The 13823-nt window shown below is 44.0% G+C and overlaps 1 protein-coding gene across 1 annotated transcript in view; it reads left to right on the top strand.

Annotated features, from left to right (window-relative positions):
- The first annotated feature begins 13454 nt into the window (after positions 1–13454).
- The window catches only part of LOC116853148, a 3848-nt gene continuing 3479 nt past the window's right edge, over positions 13455–13823 (top strand). The window contains exon 1 of the mRNA XM_032834047.1: positions 13455–13736. Coding sequence (XP_032689938.1) covers positions 13577–13736 — 160 coding nt within the window. The 5' untranslated portion in view covers positions 13455–13576. The remainder of the gene's footprint in view (positions 13737–13823) is intronic.

Genomic DNA, 13823 nt, shown 5'->3' with positions numbered 1-13823 from the left:
AGATTCGATTTATATGGAGATCTTTGTCTGAAGATTATGCTGTAAAATTAGTAGAAAGTATGCCTCGGAGATGCCAGTCAATTATTGATAATGGAGGCGACTGGACAACTTATTAATAATAAAGCATCGCAGTCTATATCATGCATAATGTGTACAAATTTTTTCAATTTATGTATTATCCTAAGTTTTTGAGTTTTGCCGTACACGCTCTTATCAAACATACTGTATATTGTCGATTAGATGGCTATGTACAATGAGTATTTACAGTTTGATTCGACGCCGTTGGTTTAGTGCGCGGGTTTTTGTGTTCGCGCGTGTTGATGTTTGCTGCGGCGGAACTCGTGCTGCGGGGCCGCTGGCGGCCGCGGGACGCGGGCGGTCGCGTGACGCGTCGATTGTGTTGTGCTTGCGGCGCGATGTTGACGCTCGGATCTTTAATTTTGGTCGCGCGAGGAGAGCCGTTACTCGAGGAATAACACGGCCCTGCGTGCCTGATGCGTCGGAGTTTTTGCGGAGCTGTTGTGCGCTACGATGCGGTGCCGCGGGGATCGGTTCCCCGGGACGGCGGCGCGGCTTCGCGGCAGTCGACTTTACGAATCCAATAAGTCGACGGGGCGGTAATCAAGAATGTAGACTTTACGAATCCAATAAGTCTACGCGGATGTCGACTTTACGAATCCAACAAGTCGACGGAGCGGTATGGAGGATGTAGACTTTACGAAATCGACAAGTCTCCACGAGTGTCGACTCTATGAATCCAACGAGTCGACGGAGCGGTAGTCTGTGCGAATCGGAGAAGTCTACGCGGAGGTCGACTTTACGAATCCAATAAATCGACGAAGTGGTAATCAAGGATGTAGACTTTGCGAATCCAATAAGTCTACGCGGATGACGACTTTACGAATCCTGTTTAGACGTGGCGAGCTGATTATCCGGCTAGCGCCACGGACCCGCGTGTTTACGTGTCCTTGCGAGCAATTATTCGCGAATAATTATGTTCGAGTTTCGGAGCAGATGTGTCACTTATTTCTCTGGGAATGTTATTGAGTTGACTGAATATTATCTTTGAAACTCATCTGCTCCGAATCCCGAACATATCGCCCGCCTTGAAGCGAAGGCTTCAAAATAGAAATACACGAACGTATAAATTAAGAGTCGCCGCTTGGCGCCGCAACGTTATGTTGATGGAGGCCTCCGTTTCGAATTGGCCCGTTCGAGGAGGTCGCATCGCAGTCGATCGGCAAAGGACAGATCCGTCCGATCGGTCGCTTGTATTCTGACGTTGAGGTTTTAACCGTGACGACGCGTGTCAATCCGTCGTCGCCAGGGTGACACTGTATTATGCGTCCGAGTTCCCACTTACTCGGCGGCAGATTCAGATTTCGGAGAAGCACGATCTGTCCCGTTCGAATCGAAGCTTGAGCTTGCCGCCACTTGCTCCTTTGTTGCAGAATGTTCACATAATCGTTGTACCAGATTCTCCAAAATCGCTCCGTCATTTGTCGGAAAAGTTGCCATCGCGATAAGCGATTTTCGTTCAAATTAAGTAGAGAAGGTTCGGGGCTCGTTATGATTGCTAACCCGATTAAAAAATGACCTGGCGTCAGGCTATCGAAGTCGTCGAGTGTGTCGGAGAGAGGAGCAAGCGGCCGAGAATTCAAACAAGCTTCGATTTTACATAATAAAGTTGTGAATTCTTCGAATGTGAGGGTATGATTCCCCAGCACGCGACGCAAATGGTGTTTGATGCTCCTAACATCGGCTTCCCACATACCGCCGAAATGAGGCGCCGATGGCGGAATAAAATGCCATTCCACGCTGTCTGAAGCAATGCGATTTTGGACATTAGGATCGCGAACGGCGCTCCGATAAGCGATTTGAAGCTCGCGACAGGTCCCGACAAAGGTAGTGCCGTTATCGGAGTAAATTGATCGCGGAAACCCGCGGCGAGCGCAAAATCGGACATACGCATTGAGGAACGTTTGAGTGGAGTAATCGCATACAAGTTCTAAATGAATTGCACGAGACGCTAAACATACGAAAAGGGCGATATAGGCTTTCCTTGAACGGATACCGCGTCCAGCAGACGCACGAACAGTAACCGGTCCTGCATAATCAAGCCCGCAGTGTATGAAACTGCGGGGCGGCGCGGTCACGCGAACAGCGGGAAGGTTTCCCATGAGTTGCGTCGGAACGTTCGCGCGTTCGCGGACGCAAGTGATGCAGTTATGAACAATTGCTTTCGCGATTGTCCTCGCGCGAAGGACCCAGAATTCACGACGCAAAATAGATAAGGTAAGCTGAACACCGGCATGGAGACTGCGCAAATGGGTTTGCTCCACAATCAGCGTGACGAGAGGATGACGGGCGAGCAAAATTGGATGTCGCGAAATCGACGGAGAGCAAGCGCGCTGAAGTCGCCCGCCTACGCGCAACAAACCGGAGCGGTCGAGATAAGGTCCGAGCGAGAGAATCGGACTTTTGGTCGTTCGTTCTCAAGTTCGTGGATCTCCATCGGGAAAAGTTCGTGCTGAATTCGCTTAAGCCAAAATAATCGCGCCATTTCGCATTCACGGGATGATAGGAAAGGAGGGACGCGATCTTTGCTCTTGCTATTCGGGACAGTGCCTCGACAACGGTCTATAAAACGGAAAATGTAAGCGGTGACGCGAATGAGCTTCGGCCATAAGGAGAATCGGGCAGATTAATCCCAGGAGATGGTTGAAGGAGAGGACGATAAAGCGTGCACTTTCTCCTCCATAGGAACGATGTCCGGAGGAGGATTAGAACAGCGAGGCCATTGATTACGTGGCAGAGACAACCACGTCGGTCCTTGCCACTATAATGAGTGAGAAATCAACTCTTCACCAAAGATGCCACGGGAGGCGCAATCCGCCGGGTTGTCGGCCGTAGCAATGTGCAACCAGTCAACGCCTTGAAGGCGATGTTGAATATCAGCCACCCTATTTGCAACGAAAGTTTTCCATTTCGAAGGATGTTGGCGGAGCCATGCGAGCACAATAGTTGAGTCCGACCAACAAAAGCACGGAAGATCCGCGATCGCTAGAGTAGACTTAATAGATTCGAGAAGGCGCGCAAGTAGAGTTGCGCCTAACAATTCCAATCGAGGGATACTAATAGTTTTGAGTAGAACGACCCTTGATTTTCCTTGTAGTAAAGTAATGGTGACTCGATCAGAAGGATCGATGACCTTCAAGTTTACGGCCGCTGCATATGCGACGTTTGAAGCGTCCGAGAAGCCGTGGAGCTCGTATTGGTAATTTGGTATGAATCCGGACCACCGAGGCACCTTCAAATCGTTCAAGCTCGAGATTCCGACACAGATACGCTGCCATCGACTGAAAATATCGTCGGCAACAGGCGCGTCCCAGGAAACACCGGATTTCCATAGTGTTTGCATAAGAACCTTAGCCATGAGAATAACAGGAGTAACCCATCCCATGGGATCGTACAAGCGCGCGATTGCGGCGAGAATGGAACGTTTTGTGCGAGGGAGATTATTTGACATTGAAACGCGAATTTGAAAGGCGTCGAGCTCCGGGTTCCAGTCAATACCGAGAATTTTCAACTTGTCGTGACTAGATAACGATTTGTGGCACGCGATACCGTGATCGGTTGTATCAATATCCGAGAGTAGCGCGGCCGAATTGCTCGCCCATTTGCGCAACTTGAATCCCCCGCGATGTAAGAGTGCATTTAATTGATCGCGCGTGTCGCGGAGAGCCTGCTCGTCATAATGCCCGAATAACACGTCGTCGACGTAGCAATGATCGCGTAGGATGGGAACGGCTAAAGGAAACTGAGAGCCTTCGTCTTGAGCTAATTGACGCATGACGCGCAAAGCTAGAAAGGGCGCACAAGCCATTCCGTAAATGACGGTGAGCAGCTGATATTCAATGACGGGATCGCGAGGAGAATAGCGCCATAAAATTCGCTGATAATCAGCATCGCGTGCGTCCACTAGAATTTGCCTATACATTTTAGCTATGTCGACCGAGTACAAGAAGCGAAACTGCCGCCAACGTAAGATGACGGCGGATATTTGCAGTCATTTTGCAATTTAGACCCCGTTAAAAGATGATCGTTGAGGCTCGTACCGTTTGTCGTAAGGCTAGAGGCGTTGAAAACAACGCGCAAATGCGTGGTGATACTGGAATCGCGAAAGACGGGATGATGAGGGAGATAAACGCACTGTGTAGAGGGTTCCCCAGTGGCCACCTTGCGCAAATGGCCGAGATGCTCATATTTCTCGATGAAGGCGCGATATTCTGTTAAAATCTCAGGATGCGACACGGACCGACGAAACAGAGCATTCAACATGTGCTCAGCTCGAGCCCGAGACCTACCGATGTCGATCAGAGGACCGAGCCGAAACGGCAGACGAATGATGTACCGCCCTGAAGCGGAACGAGAATGGGTCTCACTGAAAATGAGTCTCACATCTCTCTTCTTCGGGAGTGACTATCGCACGAGAGGGAAGGTCCTGAATTTCCCAAAATCGCTTGATTTCCTCTTCCAAGGAGGGGAAATCGGTACAATGATGAGCGGAGACGCGTTTCGGCCACTGCCTGTCTCCACGGTCAGGTTCGGAAGTGGGTGAATCGAGAGAGGATGGGGGAAGCGGACCTGATATGATCCAACCGAATATGGAATTCTGTGCGACCGGCTCGCCGAGAGCACCCTTTCCCAAGCCCTCGACAATTACTTCGTCATATAAGTCCGCTCCGATAATGAGATGAATCGATTCCGCGCTCGGATACGGATCCGCCCAATCTAAATCGGCCAGGTGAGCCATCGATGCGATATCCGCCACACTGTGCGGAGCGTATGACGTCAATGATCTTAAAATTAAAGCGGTGGTAGCGGTAGTAGCGAGCGCTGGAAAGCTCGAGTGTCGCGGTGCGATAGCGATTCGAGTGGCATACTGAACGGTCCCGGCATCAACGCAGCCGACGGCGGATACCGTCGTCGGCATACGCTGGCGTTTAATTCGTAATAGTTGAATGAGGTGTTCCGAAATGAACGACATTTCGGAACCTTGATCTAATAAGGCTCGAATCTCAACAGCACGACCATCGATTCCAACGACACGAACGCGCGCGGTCGCCAAAAAAACACGGTCTTGCGGTTCCTTCTATCTTTTGTATTATGGACGGCTCGTTACATTTTTACTGAAATTGTTTCTAGATTTAAAACAAAAAATGTTTTCGTAAAACGCACGAAAATGGAGTTCAAAGAAAATAGGTGCCAAAAGCGACATACCTATTGGAATTTATATAACATGTCGCATATATGATAATATTTGATAATAAATAGTTCATTAATGCGTTTAATGGTTGAATAATATTCATTTATTCAAAATATAATGTTACAAAAGGGAAATATAATTAAATAAATACATATCTTTTTTCATCTTTTTCATTTTCTCACATATTTTACATATGTTATATATTTAAACTAAATAAAATTAAACTTTAAAATAAACAAATGTCACGTTACAATCGGAGGTTAATAATCAAGTTATGTTAGTCAGAGTATCGCACCTATCGCAGGTACATACCTATTGTATGTCACTTTAAGACACATTCTCATAAAATTTTTCAAGTTATACAGTAAAAAAGTGATAAAGGTAAAAATATTCAAAAAATATTTTTACAAAAGCCAAATGCATGTAGAACTTAATATTAAACAAAATGATAATTATCGCTATTTACTCTACGTAATTCGTTAATAAATATCATAGAAGTAAAACTTACGAATTTCTAAAACTCGATATTTGCTAATTTAGCATATAAAGGAACAAGAAATATACCAAGTATGAATTTTTTGTGATTTAACTGATAAAATAGATTACGTTTATATTGGTTTCGATAAAATACAACATTTAATATTTGAGATATAAAGGTACCCAGATAGAAAAATGTGTTCATTCTGAGCTCATATTGTATTCATGTATCTTCAAGAATGAGGACAAGAATAAACACAGATGCGGGCTCATATGCGCCTCAGAATGTAGACATATTATGATGTCACAAAAATACCACATTTAATAATAATTGTTATAATCGCGAACAGTATTAGCGCAGTCGGAACGCTTCAGGAGGAACCGTTTCGACTGCGCTACAACGAGGAAGCGGATGTGCAACTGCTGCGCTAAGCATCACCTTGTACATTCCGCATTTCGGACTTCGAGCCGAACCACACCAAATAATTACCAAATATGGTAATCTCCTTGTCGCCAGGCACCCCCTCCGACAAGACTACACAATATTATAAAAGAGCGGAGAAGACCGCCCGCCACAGACTTAACACCTCGGTCTCTCGCCCGCGACATACGTACCCGACACGCAGCTTGCGCATTACCATAAGATTTCGGGAGTAGTAATCAAACACGTTTAGTACGATTAATAATAAAGCCTTTTATATAAATTACAATTAGCGGCTACAGACTTTTACTAAATCCTACCCACCGCCACACACCCTGCCGCGCCCGCAGCACTGATTCCGAACTCTTTTCGCATCCTGGCAACACGGGGCACGACAAATTTGGTGGCAGCGGTGGGATTGGTGTCCGCCGGACCTTAGGTACTACCTGTGAACAAAAAGTGAATTACGGGTAAGAAAAAGATGGTGTAAGTGAGAAGGAAAGAAAAATTCAAACGAGAAACCATCGGAGCCAACTAGTGGATGTCGGAGATACGTCTACTGATAAACGCTACCGGCAATCTCAAAAAAGGGTGAGAAATTACACGACCAAGAGAAAACAACTACTCCGTAAACATTAGACGATAAGTCTACTTGAAAAAAAAAAATCTAGGAGAGAGCTCAAAAAGTCATTGAGAACCCTTCGAGACAACACTCTGGGACCATAAGGCAAGACAGAGACAAGCCTAAAAAAACCGACAAGCCTAAAAAATCCAGTCAACGTCTAGAAGGAAGTACTACCAACAACACTGGGGGATCGGAACCAGAGAGAGCTAGCGCTACTGCGGGATAGAGGACGGCCGTTACCACCTGACGTAAGCGATACCGGACCCTACAAAGCATCAGCTGTTGAGCCGACCTGCCCCGACCATCGTGCAACATAGCGAACTACGGGGAGCAGAGACAGCCTTGCTGAGCAACGTCAACCTCGGACAACGCCCGACACACGATAGACTGCAGAAAACTGCGACGAAACAAAAGTCATTATACGCTTCACAATTGTACTGTAAGTTAGAAAACCACTGTTATCCAGTTGTGACCGCGTGCGCCTATTTAAACGTGAATGTCGGAAGGGAGCAACGTCCCTCGCATACCGATTAGGAACCGAACTTGACTCCACAGCGAGCCTGCGGCTAGAAGTCTAATCGCACTAAGGCGATTAGAAGAACTAGGCGATTACGATCTGGTCCGTCTGATAGACGACGCCAGACAACTAATACGACAAAGCGGGCGTCATACGGTAGAACAGTCAGACGAAAACCCCAATGCAACCGAACCACCGGCATTTATAACAATCGGGCGCGAATTTGAATTCGATGAGCTAGACGAAAGTCTATTACCTCGGGCGCGCCCCGCGGACGAAAATATTAACGTACGTTCTAGGAGGCGCGCACGGTTGCCCTCTCCTAGCACTTTAAGTAACTGTCTGATAGAAGCAAATTTTCATTCACCTCGTACGATAGTTCCGTATTCGATCCGGCACAACCCGATTACGGATTAAAAATGAGCAATTCACCGGGAAACGCACGCTATCGAAAGTGGCGAAATTGATAGAGAGATAGAAAGAATGCGAACAAAGTGCGATTTAGGAACCTCACGACCCGAATCACGCCGAATTAACGAACAGGCACGAGACATCGCGCCGAGTCAGATAGACTACTCGGACCCAGCCGCAACGAGCTACTACTCGAAATAATTAATCAAATGCGGCATCAGATATGTCACATAACGGAGCAAATGAATGCTCTTACTATGGATAGGCACACTAACGCGAGACCGGTCAATATGGACATTACGTACGGACGGACAGCGAACGACGTACGAAACCGACACTCGCGTATGAACAACTACTTACAGCTCAAGGAAGCTAGAAATTTAATACCAGAGTTCGACGGTTCCTCGCAAAATAAATTACAAGAATTTTTAAACGCAAGCTCGCCGTAAATAATATGGATCCCGGGGATGAACCCGCATTGTTAGAGGCCATATTATGCACTAAACTGAAGGGAAAAGCTATGATCGACTTTGACACCCGTGATATCCAGAACTTTGAGCAATTAAAACGAGAACTAGAAACTTGCTATTCGAAGCAGAAGAGTATAACGCATTTACAGTTGGATTTCAATACGCTGAAGCAACAAACAGGGGAAAACGCACAAGCATATGGCACGCGCGTTGACAAACTCGCAATGCAACTTTATCAGACGCTAGTGGACGAACGAAAACATACAAACGACCAGAAACGAACAATACTGGAAACGATTCAAGCACAGGCTCTCCAAAATTATCAGATAGGATTACATGATGACATAAAAACAGTAGTACGATCACAAAACTATAATACTTTGCACGAGGCGATTTCCGCCGTCAGTTCAGAAGAACGGGTACAGGGAAACGTAAAACCCCCCGTAAGATCAAAACCTTTAACATACGCAAGAAATGACAAAGTCATCAACTGCTCCAAATGCGGAAAAGTAGGACACTTCGGACACGAATGTCGGTCAAGCCGATATGCAAATCGGTTCTTATTACCGAAACCCAAAACGCGGACTCGAATAAACTCCGCGGATAAGCATTGCTTGCACTGCAAGAAAAACAAGCACACTCGCGATGACTGTTGGCACATACACGGGAAGCCTACCGGGACACCAGACACCGCGAGCGACCGCCGAAGATACGCGCGCCCAGTGACTATCACCGCGCTAGATACAAATAAACCATTGACATCTCGCGGAAACGGGTGCGCTAGGTTCACCCACGACCCGGAGGAAAGAAACAAAAAGAAACAAAGTCGCGCGACTACCGCGTAAACCAGATCCGGCGAAATTTACATAGTCGCACCGGATTTGACCTAGTAATCTTGCCGATAAAGGAGGGGAAACAAGAGAGAATACCTTTTCTCGTTGACACGGGATCCGCCATTAGTCTCGTAAAGATACGAACACTAGACGATGATACCCCTATAACTGCGGAAAAATTGACACTAACTGGTATCACTGGACATAAAGCCTATACTATAGGAAAAATAATCGCTACAGTCAACATAGGAAAACAGCGCCGAAAATTTGAACTGTACAGGATGATTTTCCAATCGAACACGAGGGGATTTTAGGAATAGATTTCCTTCGCAAACATCGCGCTAAATTTGACTATAAAACAAGAACAATGACGGTTTCCGGACAAAGTCTACCGCTAATACCACAGCAAATGTACAACCTCCCCGCGCGCAGTGAAGTAATAATACGCGCCGCGGTGAACATAAATCGAGTGGGAATAATCCCAGTTGAGGAAATTTCGCAGGGAATTTTTATTGGAAGTTGTCTAATGGAACCTGACAACTATACATGTCCGGCAATAGTAATCAATACTACCGACAACATTGTCGAAATAGCCACACCTTACGTAATACTAGAGGATACTCCAGAATACGACATCGCAAAGATAAACGTATTCACTACAAGCCGAAATAATAAACTGCTAGCACGAACGGAAATACTGAACTAGCAATTAAGGTTGGAGCATCTAAATATAGAAGAGAAAAAATTAATACGCGAAGTTTGCGAGGAATACAATGACGTATTCTTCCTCGAAGGAGACAGCCTCACGCATACTGCGGTCAAAACATCAAATTACCACGCGAAGTAACGTCGCGCCGGTAAACGTGCGACCATATCGCCTGCCAGAGCAGCATAAAAAAGAGGTAAATAAACAAATACGAGAAATGCTCGATAACAAAATAATAAGAGCCAGCAATAGTCAGTGGAACGCACTATTATTGATAGTACCGAAAAACACGGATGTGTCAGGAGAAACAAAATTACGAATCGTAGTGGATTTCCGAAAATTAAACGATTTAACTATTGGGGATTCCTTTCCACTACCCAATATCAATGAGATCCTATATCAACTAGGAAACACGAAATATTTTTCTACACTGGACCTTGCGGCTGGATACCATCAAATAGAAATGGCAGAAAAAGATAAACGTAAAACAGCTTTTTCAACATCCACGAGGCACTAGGAGTTCAATAAAATGCCCTTCGGATTGAAAAATGCGCCAGCCACTTTTCAATGACTCATGAATACAGTCCTAACGAGACTACAAGGGCTAAAATGTCTAGTATATTTAGACGACATAGTCATATATGGAAATAGCCTAAAAGATCATAACAAAAAACTTGTTAGTGTACTACAGCGAATATGGCAATGTAATCTAAGGCTTCAACCAAACAAATGTGAGTTCCTTAGGAAGGAAGTTACCTATTTAGAGCATATAATTTCGGAAAGGGGAATCCTGCCCGATCCAAAAAAGATAGAAGCAATAACAAATTTCCCGAAACCCACAAAAACCAAAGACATACAATCATTTATAGGGCACGCAGGATATTACAGAAGATTCATCGATAATTTTTCAAAAATTGCACGACCATTAACTAAATTAACCAAAAAGAATGAAAAGTTCGAATGGAATAAAGAACAACAAGTGGCGTTTGATAAGTTAAAGAAAAAACTGACCACCGCACCGGTGGTATTAACATATCCGGATTTCGAAGAGGAATTCGTGGTCACAACTGATGCGTCCGACCATGCAATCGGAGCCATACTATCGCAAGGCCGAGTAGGAGCAGACAACCCGATAGCCTATGCGAGCCGCGTATTATCACGCGCGGAACAAAATTATAAAACAACTGAAAAAGAATTGTTAGCGATAGTTTGGGCCGTAAAACACTTCAGACATTATATCTACGGAACCAAATTCAAAATCGTAACAGATCATAAACCACTAGTCTGGCTATTCAATGTTACAGATCCTGGATCCAGACTAATAAGATGGAGGTTGAAATTAGAGGAATAAGACTATGAAATAGTCCACAAAGCAGGGAAGACGAACGTAAACGCAGATGCGTTAAGTAGATACCCCCCAGTATCAGTACTGCAAGCTAACACTCCACAGGAGACAGAGGAAACGAACAAATCAGAAAAAGAAATAAAGGAAGAAGAAGAGGAAGAAGAAGAGGAAAAAGAAGAAGAAAAAAAAGAGGAAAATAATACAAACAAGCATAAGACAAGCAAAACTATACAGAGAGAAAAAAAACGAATACTCTACGAATATCACGATGCACCATTAGGAGGGCATCAAGGAATACAACGCACCTTAAAAAGAATATGTATGAACCATGATTGGAAAGGAATAACAGAAGATGTAACACAGTACATTAAAAAATGTGAACTATGCCAGAAAAATAAATTAAACCTACAAAAAAAGTCGCCGATGATAATCACTGACACACCTACTAAGCCGTTCGAAAAATGCGCTCTAGACATAGTAGGACCGCTCACATTAACAACAAAAGGAAATAAGTACATCCTAACATTCCAGGATAATTTAACTAAATTCAGTAAAGCTATCCCAATACCTAAAGAGGCGACAACCATCGCGAAAGCATTTACCGGAAATATAGTACTGGAATATAGGATACCAGAAAAAGTATTAACAGATCAAGGAACAAACTTCCTTAGTAAAATATTCAAAACGGTATGCAAATTATTAAGAATAGAAAAAATTCAAACCACCGCGTACCATCCACAGAGCAATGGAGCGTTAAAAAGATCGCATAGAACACTCGCGGAATACCTTCAACACTATGTAAACAACGACCAAACAAACTGGGATGAATGGATCCCATACGCAATTTTTACATATAATACAATTCCGCACACTACAACGAAATATACACCATTTGATACTGGTATACGGGTATCAGGCAACTATATCATCATCTATATTAACAACGCCAAAAATCACATATAGCATCGACGATTATGCGCAGGAAAAAAAACAACGGCTCCGAGCAACGAATCAATAACGAAATAGTTCGGGAGCACGTTAAGGAAGAAAATGCAAGAAATAAAAAATATTACGATCGAACAGCTAAGGGAACTGCACTTGACGTAGGAGACCAAGTACTATTACATGATGAAACAATACGACGGGGAAGATCAAAGAAGTTAGACGCAATGTGGGTAGGACTCTACGAAATAGTTGAAAAACATGGCAATGAAAACTATACGATAAAACGCGGCCGACAAACACTGCGTACGCACGCGAACTGCATAAAATTATATTTAGAAAATTAAAAAACTCACCTACGATGCGGCACACCCCTACCACGACCACGTAAAATTCGGACCCGAGAATCCGAGATGTTCCCACTTAGGGCAGGGACCCCAATTCAACCACACCAACACCCCCATCTCCACGACCCATCGGAGGACGACGCGCCTCCGCTCCGTAGAGGATCACCGGCGGCACGTCAGGAGACGATGCAATATCCTTGGGAAAAAAGATGCCCGAACAAGCTGGGCAATCTCACTGAATAAATAAATAAAACATGAAAACATCACACAAAAAAAACCACACATCAAGAAAAAGAAAATTCACAAAAACATAAGTAACAATACCACTAAGCAAACGGGGCACAAAACTCGGGCAGGTGACATCCTGAACGATAGAGTTAAACTAGACAAGAGTGAAAGAGGTTCCCCTACACAAACAAACAGCTTAGAACCAAAGAAAGAAGGAGGCATTTTTATCTCACGCGAAACGCGATCAGAACAGGAAAAGGATATCAAATTTATCTAAACACCCGACCCAATATACTTACAGGGCATTCAACCTGATAAGGAGTACCAGCTTCAGGACAAATGGGTTGCAAACAGAAACCCCGTACAAAATCAACGAATTCCTACATATACCTAGTGTATATTATGACACTTAAGGACAACTACACCAAATACCTTCAACATGGAAAATGGTCATCAAAATGGATACACATTCAATAGACATTCGACGTAACCAAATACAATCACTGAGAAAAATTTCCATCGGATAAACCGATTAAATGATGTATCCGATTGATAATTTTGTTATCCGATGAAATGATGGATTCTTTATCCGATGAAATGCAGTTACCGATGAAATATAATCGGAAAATTAGTGACCCTTCGTATATCCATTGCAATTTTTATCGGATAAAAAGCACGAAGTGATCGGATAAAATGATGACAAGATCGGACATTGTACTTAATCAGATAAAAAGAGAGTGGTGACGCAATAACCGATCGTATATTATCCGATGAAAGATGATAACCGTTGACATTTGTACAGATATCCGATCAATATTTTATCCGATCAATATTTTTTCCGATCAATATTTCATCGGATCTGAATTTTATCCGATCAATACCTAAATTGATCGGATATTATAAACAAATATTGCCGAAGAGTAGCGGAGATAGACGATCCCGCAGGAACCGTTGAGCATGCGTGATAATTCATATTGTTATTCAAATGTCGTACGACACTCGATTTAGGACGGCTGCAGCGTTGTCACGACGTAAATTTCTCATTTTCCTGAAAAGTTACCGGAGGAATCGTTATACAATGAGTGATATACGTCATGTATTAGAAGAACTTCATGTAGAAGAGGAAGTTATCACTTTGCTAATAAGTATGTTATAAATTATTTATATAGGTTATGTATATTAGGTTATGTATAGGTTAACTTTGTATTTGTAACAAAAAGTTTTTTTTTTTT

The sequence above is a fragment of the Odontomachus brunneus genome, unplaced genomic scaffold (genome assembly GCF_010583005.1).
Source record: "Odontomachus brunneus isolate Ranch 3 - 2012 unplaced genomic scaffold, Obru_v1 Obru_scaffold_281, whole genome shotgun sequence".
NCBI lineage: Eukaryota > Metazoa > Arthropoda > Insecta > Hymenoptera > Formicidae > Odontomachus > Odontomachus brunneus.
The sequence above is the reverse complement of the archived record's forward strand: the minus strand, read 5'-3'. Positions and strand labels throughout refer to the sequence as shown.